At 71.7% G+C, this 12,710-nt stretch overlaps 2 protein-coding genes across 2 annotated transcripts; both read left to right on the forward strand.

Annotated features, from left to right (window-relative positions):
• Positions 1 to 3,241: 3,241 nt before the first annotated feature.
• ADM2 (adrenomedullin 2) lies at positions 3,242 to 8,359 on the forward strand. Its single transcript, XM_051773743.1, has 2 exons — positions 3,242 to 3,858; positions 6,261 to 8,359. The coding sequence occupies exons 1-2, from the start codon at positions 3,767 to 3,769 to the stop codon at positions 6,727 to 6,729; spliced, it is 561 nt and encodes a 186-aa protein (XP_051629703.1). The 5' UTR covers positions 3,242 to 3,766; the 3' UTR covers positions 6,730 to 8,359.
• Positions 8,360 to 9,145: 786 nt separating this feature from the next.
• Positions 9,146 to 12,646, forward strand: MIOX (myo-inositol oxygenase). The gene is made up of 10 exons (XM_051773742.1): positions 9,146 to 9,246; positions 10,371 to 10,433; positions 10,757 to 10,837; positions 11,109 to 11,271; positions 11,348 to 11,415; positions 11,506 to 11,615; positions 11,719 to 11,786; positions 12,037 to 12,086; positions 12,196 to 12,308; positions 12,411 to 12,646. Exons 1-10 carry the CDS (start codon positions 9,229 to 9,231, stop codon positions 12,517 to 12,519), a joined length of 843 nt encoding a protein of 280 aa, XP_051629702.1. The 5' UTR covers positions 9,146 to 9,228; the 3' UTR covers positions 12,520 to 12,646.
• The last annotated feature ends 64 nt before the right edge of the window (positions 12,647 to 12,710 follow it).

Genomic DNA, 12,710 nt, shown 5'->3' on the forward strand with positions numbered 1-12,710 from the left:
CTGGAGCAATGCCAGAGGGTGGGAACGAGGAAACCAGACTGAGCTGCCCTGGAAGTGCCCAGGGGTGAGAGGTGTGTGGGGTGTGACCTGCCCTGTGCCAGGGTGGAAGGGGCATGGGGACACCGGGGGCATTGGCACCGCAGGGATCAGCAGGGATCGGTGCCGGCTGCGAGGGCCGCGGTCCTGCCCACCCACGGGTTGTGGTGGCAGTGGTGACACAGGAACAGGGGCTGTGTGGGACCCACGGTGGCAGCAGGAGCTCTGTGGCACCGGGCACAGGGGTGGGGACAGAAACAGGGCCACGGGCACGGGGACCCAAGGCATGTGCAGACCCCGTTGTGCCGCGTGCCTGGGACCCTCATGGGGCTGGGCATGAGCTGCTGCCAGACTGAGGGGGCTCTAGGCTCCGGGGGCAGCCCCTGCTCCCTGCCCACCCTGTCCCTGCGGTGGGCACAGCCCCGGATCACTGGGGACACTGGAGACCCTGGGGATCCTGAGGACACTGGGGATCCTGGAGGTGCTGGGGACACTGGTGACCCTGGGGATCTGAAGGATGCTGGAGCCATTGGGGACCCTGAGGACACTGGGGACACGGGGGATTCTGGGGATCCTGGAGGTGCTGGGGACACCGGGAATCCTGAGGATGCTGGAGATAGTGGGGACACCGTGGACCCTTGGGGACCCTGGGGACACTCCCGGCTGTTCCCGGCTGTTCCCGCGGCTGCCCCGCGGATCCCGGTGCCCCGGAGCAGCTCCTGCCCGGCTCTCCCGGTGGGACGAGGCTCCGGAGCCGTGCCCGTCTGCGGGGGTGCCGAGGACCGGCCACGGGGGTCAGGGGGAGCTCAGGGGGGGTCCCGGCCCCCCGGTACGGGGTACCGCCCTGCCTGGGGGTCCTGGCTCTGCCCCCCGTCCCTCCCGGGGCCCACGGGCCACGCCGGGGGCTCAGCCCACCCCCCTCCCCCGCAGCAGCGCCCCAAGGCGCTTTTTGGGGAGCGGGTCACCGGAGCGGGGCTGCGGGTGCTGCTCCCAAACCCCGCCCTCCCCCGGGGCCCCAGCCAGGAGGCAATTAAGGTAATTAAAGCTTCTCCTGGGTTCCCAGGGCTGGGAGCCAGAGAGAGGGAAAGGGAGAGCGAAAGAGAAAGGGAAAGAGAGAGGAAAAGGGAACGGGAATGGGAGCGGGATGCCGGGCCCCAGGGAGGGACGGGGTGGCCGAGGGGCAGCTGCTCCCGGTGTGGCTCCGTCAGGACACCCGATGCCGAGGTGGCCGTGAGCCGGCGGGAGATCCAGCACGGCAGGACCCGGGGTCCTTCCAGCGCCCCGGGAGCGGTGATCGCTGAGGAGGAGGAGGGCAGAGGGACGGGCTCTGCCCCCGCTGTGGGATCCGGGGGCTCGGCTGCACCCCGGCCGCATTCCCAGAGCCCCTTCTCGCACGCGGGCTCGTTTGGTGACACCGACCCCGGTGACGCGGGTTTGTCCCTGCGGTGACAGCGGCTGGCACTGCCCTGCACGGGGACACACACGGGGCCCGGGAGGGGACCCCCAGGCGGGACCCCCCAGCACGGCACTGCCGGGGTCCCCTTTGGGGGGCAGGCGCTGTGCCAGAGCCGTGCCGGGTGACATGTCACCCTGTGACATCCCTGCCCAGCCCTCGCAGGGTGGCATCCCCCGGGCACGGCCGTGGGGACACCACGGGGGGCTCGGGGCAGGGGACGAGGGGATCGGGGGGCTCACGGCAGCGGGTGCCCCGCTCCCCCCCACCCCACCCCCCGCAGCTCTCCGGGCTGTTCTGAGCCAGGTTTCTCTTTCGCCGGGATAATCCAACAACAGACCAGCGGAAGAGCCGGGAATGCCTCAGAAATTCCCGCCGGGAGCCGTGCGGGAGCCGGGGGTCGCGGCGCTGGGGACGGCCGTGCCCACCGCCCCGCTCAGGAGCTCTGTCCCCTGCCCCTCGCCCGGTCCCCACCGCCCCACGGTCAGGTGCTGCCCCAAATCCCCCCGCACCGGGCGCGGTGTGTGAAGCCTTTGTGTCCCGATAATGCGGAAGAATCCCAGCGATTCGGAGCACGCGGAGGCCCCCGGCCCCTCGGCCTGGGGTCCGCACCCCGGCTTGGGCGCCCTGCGGTGCTGGGGGCTCCTCGCCCCGTTCCCACCGGGAACACCCAGACCCCATCCCGGAGCAGGAGCTGGGGGTTCTGGCCAGGGCTCCCAGCGAGGGGGCTGTGGGGACCCCTCCCCTGCTGCCCGGCTCAGGGAGTAGCCGCCCAGGAGCCCCCCAGCTCCTGCCACCCCCGGACACCCCACCACCCCCAGTTTGGGGGAGCTGCTTCCCGGCGGGAGCGGGACTGGTCTGATCCCCGCGGATTTACATTCCTTACTTGTTCTACAGGGCCCCATGTGATGCTTAAAAACATGGAATCCGCCCTGGGAGAACGATGGGGGGGGCGCGGTGCTGCCCCCCGAGGGCACCGTGGGGGCAGAAGGGGCTGCCCGAACTGGGGGCACGGGGCCGCGCTGGGCAGGGCAGGGGGGGTCAGCCCCGGCCCCAGCCTGGGTTTGCCCCCCGAGTGTGGGGAACAGCGACGGAGCCGGGGGACTCTGCCCTCCCCGGCAGGGCAGCGGGGGGGTCGGGGGGGGCCCGCTGCCCGCCGGTGCCAGGAGGGAGACGGGCTTGGCAGGGCACAGCACGACGTGGCACCGGGCACCGCCTGCCCGGCCCCGCGGCCACCGCCGGGCGGTGGGGGTACCCAGAGCCCTCCCAAGAGCCTCAGCCCAGCCCCACTGCGCTATCTCCGCGTGGCCCCCTCATCCCAGCCTCTCCCATCCCACCCCCAGGAACGCTCCCCCTGCCCATCCCACCCCCAGGAGCGCTCCCCCAGCCCCATCCCAGCCCCATCCCAACCCCAGGAGCGCTCCCCCTGCCCATCCCACCCCCAGGAACGCTCCCCCAGCCCCAGCCCACCCCACCCAGCGCCGGGAGGGTCCCGGGGGCAGCGGCGGGTGCGGGGCAGCGAGGCCGGAGCGGGACAGGGCATGATGCGGGTCCGAGAGGTACCGGGGGGGACAGGGGACGGTGCGGGACCGGGGACGGTGCGGGACCGGGGACGGTGCGGGACCGTCCCGGGGCTGGGAGGGGCGAGGCCGGAGCGGGGCCGGGGGCCGTGCAGGGTCGGGGGGGGTTGCGGGACTGGTGCAGGGCCAGGGAAGGTGCGGAGCCAGTGCGGTGCCGGGAGGAGCCGGTGAGGGCCCGGGGGCGGTGAGGGGCCTGGAAAGTTTGCGGAGCCGGTGCGGGGACGAGGGAGGTGCGGAGGCAGTGAGGGGCCGAGGGGCCGGGGGCAGTGAAGGAGGGGCTGGGGGGAGTTGCGGGGCCGGGGAAGGTGCGCAGCCGGTGCTCGGCCGGGGGTCCGGGGCCGGTGCGGAGCCAGGGGCGGTGCGGGGCTGCTCCCGCCCGTGGCCCCTCCCGACCGCTCGGCTCCTCCCGCCCGCCGGCCCCGGCGATATTTAACCTGGGCCGGGGCGGAGAGAGACAGCGCCGAACAGGGACCGACGGACCCCACCGCACCCCGATCCCAACCCCGACCCCGGCCGGGTACCGCCGGGACCCCGCACCGCCCCCGGGCTGCGGGACGGGAGGGAGCGGAGCGAGGGCCGGCCGGACAGAAGGGGCGGGGCCCGACCGGCCCCCAGCGCGACCCCCGCGCCGAGCCCCCCGAGCCCCCCGCCCCGTCTCTCCCGCAGCCGCCGCCGCCCCGTCGCGGCCCGTCGGGCCATGCGAGCCCCGGCCCCGCTGGCGCTGGGTTGCGTCAGCTTCGCGCTGTGTCTGCTGGAGCTGCCCCGCGGCCGGGCCCTGCCGCCCCGCAGGTGAGGGACCCTGCCCGACCCCCTGCCTGAACCCCTGCCCGATCCCCTGCCTGAGCCCCTGCCTGAACCCCTTGCTCGGTCCCCTGATCGAACCCCCTGCCCGCCCACACCCCCTCGCGGACCCCTGCTTGAAACCCTTGCCCGCGCCCCCCGCTCGACCCCCTGCCCACCCGCATCCCCTGCCCGCACCTCTGCCCAGACCCCTGACCGAACTCTCACCCGCCCTCACCCCCTGCCCGGACCCCCTGCCCAGACTCCTGCCCATCTGCATCCCCTGCCCGAACTCCTGCCTGTTGTTCGCACCCCGTGCTCGAACCCCCTGCCCGGACACCTGCCCGCACCCCCTGCCCGCATCCTTGCCAGCACCCTGCCCGCACCCCCTGCCCGGAATGGGTCCGTGTCCCCTGCCCGGGGCGACCCCCCCCGTCCGGCCCCCCCTGCCCGCACCCTGCGCGGGGCGGCTGCCCCCCCTTTCCCTTTCCCACCCCCGCCTCCCGCACCCCTGCCCGGGTCGGCCCCGCAGCCCCTGCCCCGGAGCCAGCCCCGCACCCTCCCTCCCCGTCTGCCCCCACCCCCGCTGCTGCCCGGGGGGGAGTCTGGGGGTCCCCCGGGCACCGTCTCCTGCCGGGCCCCCAGCCCTGCCCGCGGGGACCCGAGGGACATGGGGATGGGGGGGCTGCAGGGTCCTGGAGCCCCGCGATGGGGGCTGCGGGCTGGGGGGCACCGGGGCCGCGGGACAGCTGGGGGGGCGGGTGGGAGGGGTGGGAGGGGTGCGAGGGGTGACTGAGACTTGGGACGGAGATGGAGATCGGGGCAGAGCTCGAGGGCTGCCTGTGCCAGTCTGGGGGGGCCCGGGGAGGGGGTTATGGGGTGATGGGACCCCCGGCTGAAGGGGCACCTCGGGTCGGGACAGAACCCCCTCATGTGTGTGCATGTGTGTGTGTGCACACTCTGTACATGTGTGTGCACACTGTACACGTGTGTGTGTGTGCACTCTGTACGTGTGTGTGTGTGCACACTGTACACGTGTGTGTGTGTACATGCTGTACATGTGTGTGCACTCTGCACGTGTGTGTGCACTCTGTACGTGTGTGTGTACATGCTGTACATGCGTGTGTGTGTACATGCTGTACATGCGTGTGTGTGTGTGTACATGCTGTACATGCGTGTGTGTGTGTGTACATGCTGTACGTGTGTGTGTACATGCTGTACATGCATGTGTGTGTGTACATGCTGTACATGCGTGTGTGTGTGTGTGTGTACATGCTGTACATGCGTGTGTGTGTGTGTACATGCTGTACATGCGTGTTCCTGCCGCTGCTCCAGGGGCGGGTCTGGGGCGATCCCGGTGCCCTGGGGATCCCCGGCTGCTCCCGAGGGATCTGCCAGTTCCTGGGAGGGCTGGAGGGGAGGGCCCTGCCAGGGCAATGGATGAGGTGGGACCGGGGGACCCCGACCCCCACAAGGGCTGCGGGGTGGTGTGGTGTGGGGATGGGGTCCCCTGAGGTTCCCCTCAGGAGCAGGGCACTGAGGCAAGGGGGTCCTCAGGAGGGGGCACTGAGGCACAGGGTTCTCCAGGGCAGGGGGCACTGAGGCAGGAGGGGGCCAGAATGGGGGGCACTGAGGCCCTGGGGTTCCAGGATGGGGTCCCCTGGATGGGGTCCCCTGAGGCTCAGGGGTCTCCAGGATGGTGGGCCCAGAGGGATGGGCTCCCCTGAGGCACAGGGGGCCTCAGGAGGGGGGCACTGAGGCGTGGGGGCAAGAGGGTGCCAGCAAGGGGGGGCACTCAGGCACAGGGGTACTGCAGGGGCGAGGGGAGCTCTGAGCCACCGTGGGGGGGCCCTGAGGCCCGACCCCCGCCTGGGTGCCCGGGGCACGGGCGTGGGTGCCACAGTCGGGGCATGTGGGCGCTGGGGCAGAGGCCGTGGGAACGGGGTGGGCGGCAAAGGGGGGGGCAGGAGGGTGTGCGAGGTTATAGAGTGTGTGAGTGCTGGGATATGTGTGTGTTTGGGGGGTTACACAGTGTGTGTGTGTGGTTACAGTGTGTGTATGTGTGTTTGGGGGGTTACACAGTGTGTGTGTGCTGGGACACGTATGTGCGTGTGTGTGTGTGTGGTTACAGAGTGCGTGTGTTGGCACACGCGTGTGCCCGCGCTGGCAGTACGTGTGTGGCTGCAGGTATCGGCTCCCCTGCCCTGGCTGCTGCCTCCTCCTCCTTCTCCTCCTCCTCCTCCTCGTCCTCCTCCCCCTTTCTGCCTCCTCCTCCTCCTCCTCTGGCAGCCCCGGGCACTCGCGGTGCCCCCACGTCCCCGCCGTTCTCCCGCTGTCCCGGTGCCACCCTCCCCTCCCCGGGTGCCACAGCGCTGCCCCCCCGCCACGACGCTGCCCCTTCTCTCTTGCAGGGACTCGCCGGCCCGGAGACCCCCGGAGCTGATCCCTTCTCTTCTCGGGGACCCCCCTGGCCCCGAGCCCCCCGCGCTGCTGCCGCCGCCCGCCAGGACCCCGCGGCACCGACCCCCGGACCCCCGGCACCGACCCCCGGACCACCGGCACCGACCCCCGGACCCCCGGCAGGGCCCGTGGGTCGCCCCCCGGCGCGGTGCCCGCCCGGCCCCCCGGCACAGACTGCTCGCCCGCCGGCGGCCCCCGTGGCGCGTCCAGCGCCTCCTCCTGCGGCGCGACCGGCGGCGGGACCCCCGGCGGGACCCCCGGCACCGGCGGCACACCGGGGGGCACCCGGTGCGGGTGGGCTGCGTGCTGGGCACGTGCCAGGTGCAGAACCTGAGCCACCGCCTGTGGCAGCTGCGGGGCCAGTCGGGGCGCCGGGACTCGTCCCCCATGAACCCCAACAGCCCCCACAGCTACGGCTGAGCGGGGAGGGGGCCCCGCGCCCCCCGCCCTGCCCCGCGGGACCCACTGAAGCGCTTGCACGGGCACACGCGGCTGGGCTCCTCCGCACCGGCCCTCTGAGGCCACGCCGGGGGCTGGGGGTGGTCCCCGGGGGGCTCCTGCCGTGAGAACCTCCTGAGCCGGACCCCAGGGAGCAGAGAGGACCCGGGGCTGGGAGATGGTGGCCAGCGGTGGTCCATGGTGGGCTGTGATGCCCCGCAGGAGCTGGCGGTGGCCCGAGGTGGCCCATCGCTGAGTGATGGTGGCCCGTGGTGACCAAGGTCACCCGTGGTGGCCAGCCGTGGCCCACAGTGACCGGCAGTGGCCCATAGTGACTGGTGGTGGCCCGCAGTGACTCTTGGTGGCTCAGGGTGGCCCCTGGTGGTGGCCCGTGGTGACCCGCGCTGTCTGGCAGTGGCCGGTCCGTCCGGGGCGGGTCCAAGGGCCACCGGGGATCCCGCTGAGCGCAGCAGCGCCGGCGCCTTGTGCAAGACCCCCCGGCCACGCTGCCCCCGGTCCCGCTGACTCAGCAATCCAGGGCCTGCCACGACACGCACGGACACACCCCCGTGACACCCCCAGAGCACTCCCGTGACACCCCCAGGGCACCCCCAACACCCCTTGTCCTCCCCCGGGATCCCCGGGCCTGCCCAGGGGGAGACGGCTGCTCGTGTCCCTACCCTGTCCCCCCCCCCGTCCCCTGGCTCACCCTCGGGGACACCCACACTGTGTCCCCACGGGCTCAGTGGGGGCTGGCACGGGGGGGAGGCCCACGGGCATGAGGGAACCCTGGTTATCTCTGTCACCCCGGAGTGCTGGTGTCACCCCAGGGGCCCAGTGGCACCCTGTGGCCTGGTGGGACAGGGATGTGTGACCCCAGGTCACCCTCCCAAAGCCCCATCCTGGGAGCAACTTGGCCAGCCCCCCAGGAGCACCCCCAGCCCCCCAAGAGCACCCCCAACCCCACCACAGAGCACCCCAACCCCATCACAGAGCACCCCAACCCCATCACAGAGCACACTCAGCCCCTCAGAGCAACCCAATCCCCAGGAGCACCCCAGTCCCCCCCAAGCACCCCTAATCCCTCAGGAACATCCCAATCCCCCAGGAGCACCCCAGTCCCCCAGAGCACCCCTGTTCCCTGGAGCCCCCAGCCCTCAGCAGTCCCGGGGGCTGCCCTGGGTCCCCCTCTCCTCCTTCCCAGGGCAGGATGGGGTGTCCCATGGGCTTCCCAGGATGTTCCTGGGACAAGGGTGCCACGGGGGGGGCTGGAACAGGGTGTCTCATGAGTTTCTTGGGACGGGGGGGTCACCTGGAGCCGCGCCCCTTCCATGGGTGTCACGGGAGGTCGCTGGGTCGGGATCCCCTCGGTGTCACGGGAGGCCCCCAGGACAGGACCCCACGGGTGCCACCCGGAGCCACGTCGTTCCCACGGGTGTCCCAGGAGGCTCCAGCGAAGGGGTAGGGGGGGACCCGAGGGGTGCGTGGGGACCGTCACCCCCTCGCCCCCTCCCCCGGGTGTCCCGGCGGGTGCCTGACCCGATCGTGTCGCGCATCGCGGAGCGTCGCTGCTTCCCGCCGGGAATTCTGGTCTGTGTGGAATAAAGCGAGTGAGGAGGAGCCTGGAATGGGGCGCGGTGTTCCCGGGGGGATCGGGCACGGGGGGCGGGCGGGGGGCGAGGGGCTGCCGTGGCCAGGGGAGGGTCCCGGGGGCAGGAGGTGATGGGAGAGGGTGACGGCACCCGCAGGGGTGCGGGGACAGGCGTGGGGACAGCGGGAACAGCGGGAACACCAACACCCTCCCGCACACGTGTGCGTGTCACCCCCGCGGGGGACGGGCGTGGGGACAGCGGGGACAGCGGGGACAGCAACACCCTCCCGCACACGTGTGCGTGTCACCCCCGCGGGGGACAGGCGTGGGGACAGCAGGAACAGCAACACCCTCCCGCACACGTGTGTGTGTCACCCCCGCGCACACGTGCGGGTCCGGAGGGGACACTCCCGTGTCCGTGCCCTGCCACGCCCGTGCCCGCCCCCCGCGATGCCCCCTCGGGCACTCGGGGTCCCCGTGGCACGTGGTGGGTGCCACATCGGGCCGCTGCCCCCCCGCTGTGCCCCCCAGTCCCCCCCAAGTGCCCCTTGCCCCGGGGCCGCGGGGCCGGTCCCGCTCCCCGTGTCCCCGGAGGTCACTCTGTGCCCCCGCCGAGGGGTCACCGCGGGCAGCGGGGCCGGGGGGGCCCAACCCGGGGGTCCCCGTGTCGGGGAGGGTGTCCCCAGCTCGGGGCCGGGCTGGGGGTCCCCCAGCCCCCCCCCGGGAGCCGCAGCCCCCCGGCCGGGCGCGGGGTCAAACATTAACCGGGGCGGGTTAACTGGTCACCGATTGTCCCCGCCGGGCCGGGCGGGGCCCCCCCGCGCCGCCCCCCAGCACAAAACCGGGGGTCCCGCGGCCTCCCAGCAGCTTGGGAGCCCCCCGGAGCCACCATGAGGAGCCTCCAGGAGGTGAGTGCGGGCAGGGGGGGCCGGGGCCACTTACCTGGGGGGCAGACACGCCCCACATCTGGGGTCAGCCCCAGCACCCCAAACCTGGGGGGCAGACACAGCTGTGTCACCCCACATTTGGGGGCGGGACAGACCTACCTGTGTCACCCCAAATCTGGGGGGCAGACACAGTGTGCCACCCCACATTTGGGGGTGGGACAGACCTACCTGTGCCACCCCAAATCTGGGGGGCAGAGGAGACCCCTCAGCGACATCCTCCCTGCAGTGGCGGTGTCACCCCATGAGGGACCTGCCCCATGGGGACACCACCCCGAGGGGGTCCCAGTGCCATGGGGGACCACTCCCAGGGGACTCCACCCCAAGGGGGTCCCAGCCCAATGGTTACCCCCCAAGCGGGAGGGGGGTCCCGCAACCATGGGGAGCTGCTCTCTACCCCCCAGGCAATGGTGGGGGGTCAGTGCCAGCCCTGGGGGGCTGAAGGGTCTTGGGGGGTCCCACAGCACCCCTGGGGCCGTGCAGGGACCCCCACAGGGTCCAGAGCTGCTGCCCCCACCCAGGGGCACCCTGGGCTGGAACTCACCTTGGGATCAGGGGCAGCACCCCTGGGTCCCCTCTGTGCCTTGGGGGAACAGTGTGTGAGAGTGTGGGACAATGTGACAGTGTGGGACTGGGTGACAATGTCAGTGTGGGACTGGGTGACAATGTCAGTGTGTGACAGTGTGTGACAATGGGTGACAATGGGTGACAATGAGAGTGTGTGATAGTGTGAGACAATGTGTGACAATGTGTGTGACAATGTGTGTGACAGTGTGTGACAATGTGTGATCTTGTGGGACACTGTGACTCTGATGGTCTGTGACACTGTGTGACACCGTGTGACACCGTGCGACCCTGTGACCCCACACAGCACCAGGTGACCCCGTGTGTCCAGGTCTTCCCTGGGTGCCGCTGTCCCCTTGTCCCTGAGCGCCGGTCCCTGACCCCTTGTCCTGTCCCACGGTGCTGAGGCCAGAGGGCAGGATGGGACCCCTGAGTCCCTTCTGCCTGTCCCTGTCCCTGTCCCCTGCCCCTGTCCCTGGCTGGGGGACAGGACAGGACCCCTGAGCCCCCCCGTCACCCCTCAGGGCCCCGACCCCTCTGAGGAGCCCAAACCCGGCAAGGACAAGTCCGAGTTCAGGAACTACACGGTGAGTTTGGGGGGTCCCAGGGATCCCACGTGGGGAGGGGGGCTCAGGGGGGGCCCAAAACCGGGTGGGGTGTCAGGGGGGACCTGCATAAGAGTCCTGGGGGTCCTATGGTGTGAGGTGAGTGCTGGGGGTCCCGTGGGTGCCAGGGGTCCCACAGTGAGTCCCTGTGTCCTTGTCTGTCCCCAGTGGCCACACTGGGCTGGGAGCAGCTGGGAGAGCCCTGGGGGTCTCTGCCATGCCAGGCTGGGGTGGGGGGACACTGGGGGGCTCCCCTTGCTCTCCGGACCCCCCTGACCCCCCGTTCTCCCCCCGCTGCCCCACAGGAGGGGAAGCTGATCGACCGCGTGTACCACACGTACCTGCTCATGCACACACACCAGACCGTGGACTTCGTCCGCAGGAAGGTGGGAGCCCCCCGCTCACCCTGTGTCCCCCCCGCTCACCCTGTGTGCCCCCGAGGGTCACCCTGTCCCCCCAGGGCCGGCCTGTCCCCCCTGGGGTCCCCACAGCAGGGGGGTGTCGCAGCCCTCCCACCCTGCACCCCAAATCCAGCCCCGGTGCCCCGTCCCAGCCCGTTCGGGGGGACACTGAGGGGCACCCACGCCCCCAGCCCCACGGGGGGCCCCGGGGGGGTGCCGGGGGTGCCTCGGTGTCCCCAAAGCCGGGTGTCCCCAGAGAGCCCAGTACGGGCCGTGCTCCCTGCGGAGGATGAGCGTGATGGAGGCGCTGGAGCTGCTGGACCAGCTGGTGGACGAGTCGGACCCCGACGTGGATTTCCCCAACTCCTTCCACGCCTTCCAGACGGCCGAGGGCATCCGCCGGGCACACCCCGACAAAGGCACGGCCACACCCCCCCGTCCCCTCCCACCCCCGCAGGGTCCCGTCCCGGGGGGTGACAATCTCATCACCTGCAGACTGGTTCCACCTCGTGGGGCTCCTGCACGACCTGGGGAAGGTGCTGGTGCTCTTCGGGGAGCCCCAGGTGAGTGGGAAGGTGGGGAGGGGGCACGGGGGAGCCCCCCGTGTCAGGGGAACCCTCCGGGGGCCGTTGTGACCCCTGTGCCCCCCACAGTGGGCGGTGGTGGGGGACACCTTCCCGGTGGGCTGCAAGGTGCAGAGCTCGGTGGTCTACGGGGACTCCACCTTCCACGACAACCCCGACACCAAGGACCCCCGCTACAAGTGAGCCCGGGGGGTGCTGGGGGTGGGGGGCTGCACCCCAGGGCCCGGCCGGGGTCCAGAGGGGGGGTCCAGCCCCTCACCCCCCACCCCGCTCCATCCCCAGCACCGAGTGTGGGATGTACCAACCTGGCTGTGGGCTGGAGAACGTCCTCATGTCCTGGGGCCACGATGGTGAGCCGGGGGGGCCGGGGGCGTCCCCTCCTCGGGGAAGGGGCCCCCACCCCCAAACGGAGCACTGACCCCCCAGGAGGGCCGTGCTGCCCCCCACACTGCCCCCTTTGCCCGGGGGTTGGAGCCCTCGGTGTGGGGCAGGGGCTGCAGCTCCCCGGGGGGGAGCTGTGGCTTTCAGGGGGGGCTGCCCCTCTCGGGGTGCCCCCCCGGTGGGGGTCCAGCCCCTCCCCACACGCCGCCCCCTCCCCAGAGTACATGTACCAAGTGATGAAGTTCAACAAGTTCGCCCTGCCCAAGGAGGTGAGCTCAGACCGGGGGGCACGTGGGGGGACAGGGACCCCCCGTGGGGGTTCGGGGGTGCGGGGCAGGGCCCCCCAAACCCAGCTGGCACGTCCCTGTCCCCCCCCAGGCCTTCTACATGGTTCGCTTCCACTCCTTCTACCCCTGGCACGCGCACGGGGACTATGGACACCTCTGCTCCGAGGAGGACCGGCGCATGCTGCCCTGGGTCCGGGAGCTCAAGTGCGTGCCCGGGGGGCACTGGGGGCTCAGCTGAGCCCCCTGGGGCTGTGGGAGGGGGGGGGATGGTGCACCCACGGCCTGACCCCCCTTGTGCTCCCCCAGCAAGTTCGACCTGTACACCAAGCAGGAGGAGCTGCCCGACGTGCAGCAGCTCCGCGGGTACTACCAGTCGCTCATCGACAAGTACTGCCCGGGGCAGCTCTGCTGGTGACCCCAAACCCTGCCAGGACCACCCTGCACCCTGCTGGGACCCCACCGGGACCCTCACCCGCAGCAGCACCCAGCACCTCCCCCAGACCCCACCGTGGGGGCTCCCCAATAAACCTGCTTGTGCCGCACCCCCCGGGCCAGTCACCTCCCCCCCTCACAGGGGGTCACCCCAGGCATTGGGGGGGCAGGACA

The sequence above is a fragment of the Manacus candei genome, unplaced genomic scaffold, assembly GCF_025592945.1.
Source record: "Manacus candei isolate 608988 ecotype Guabito, Panama unplaced genomic scaffold, ASM2559294v1 h1tg000174l, whole genome shotgun sequence".
Taxonomy (NCBI): domain Eukaryota; kingdom Metazoa; phylum Chordata; class Aves; order Passeriformes; family Pipridae; genus Manacus; species Manacus candei.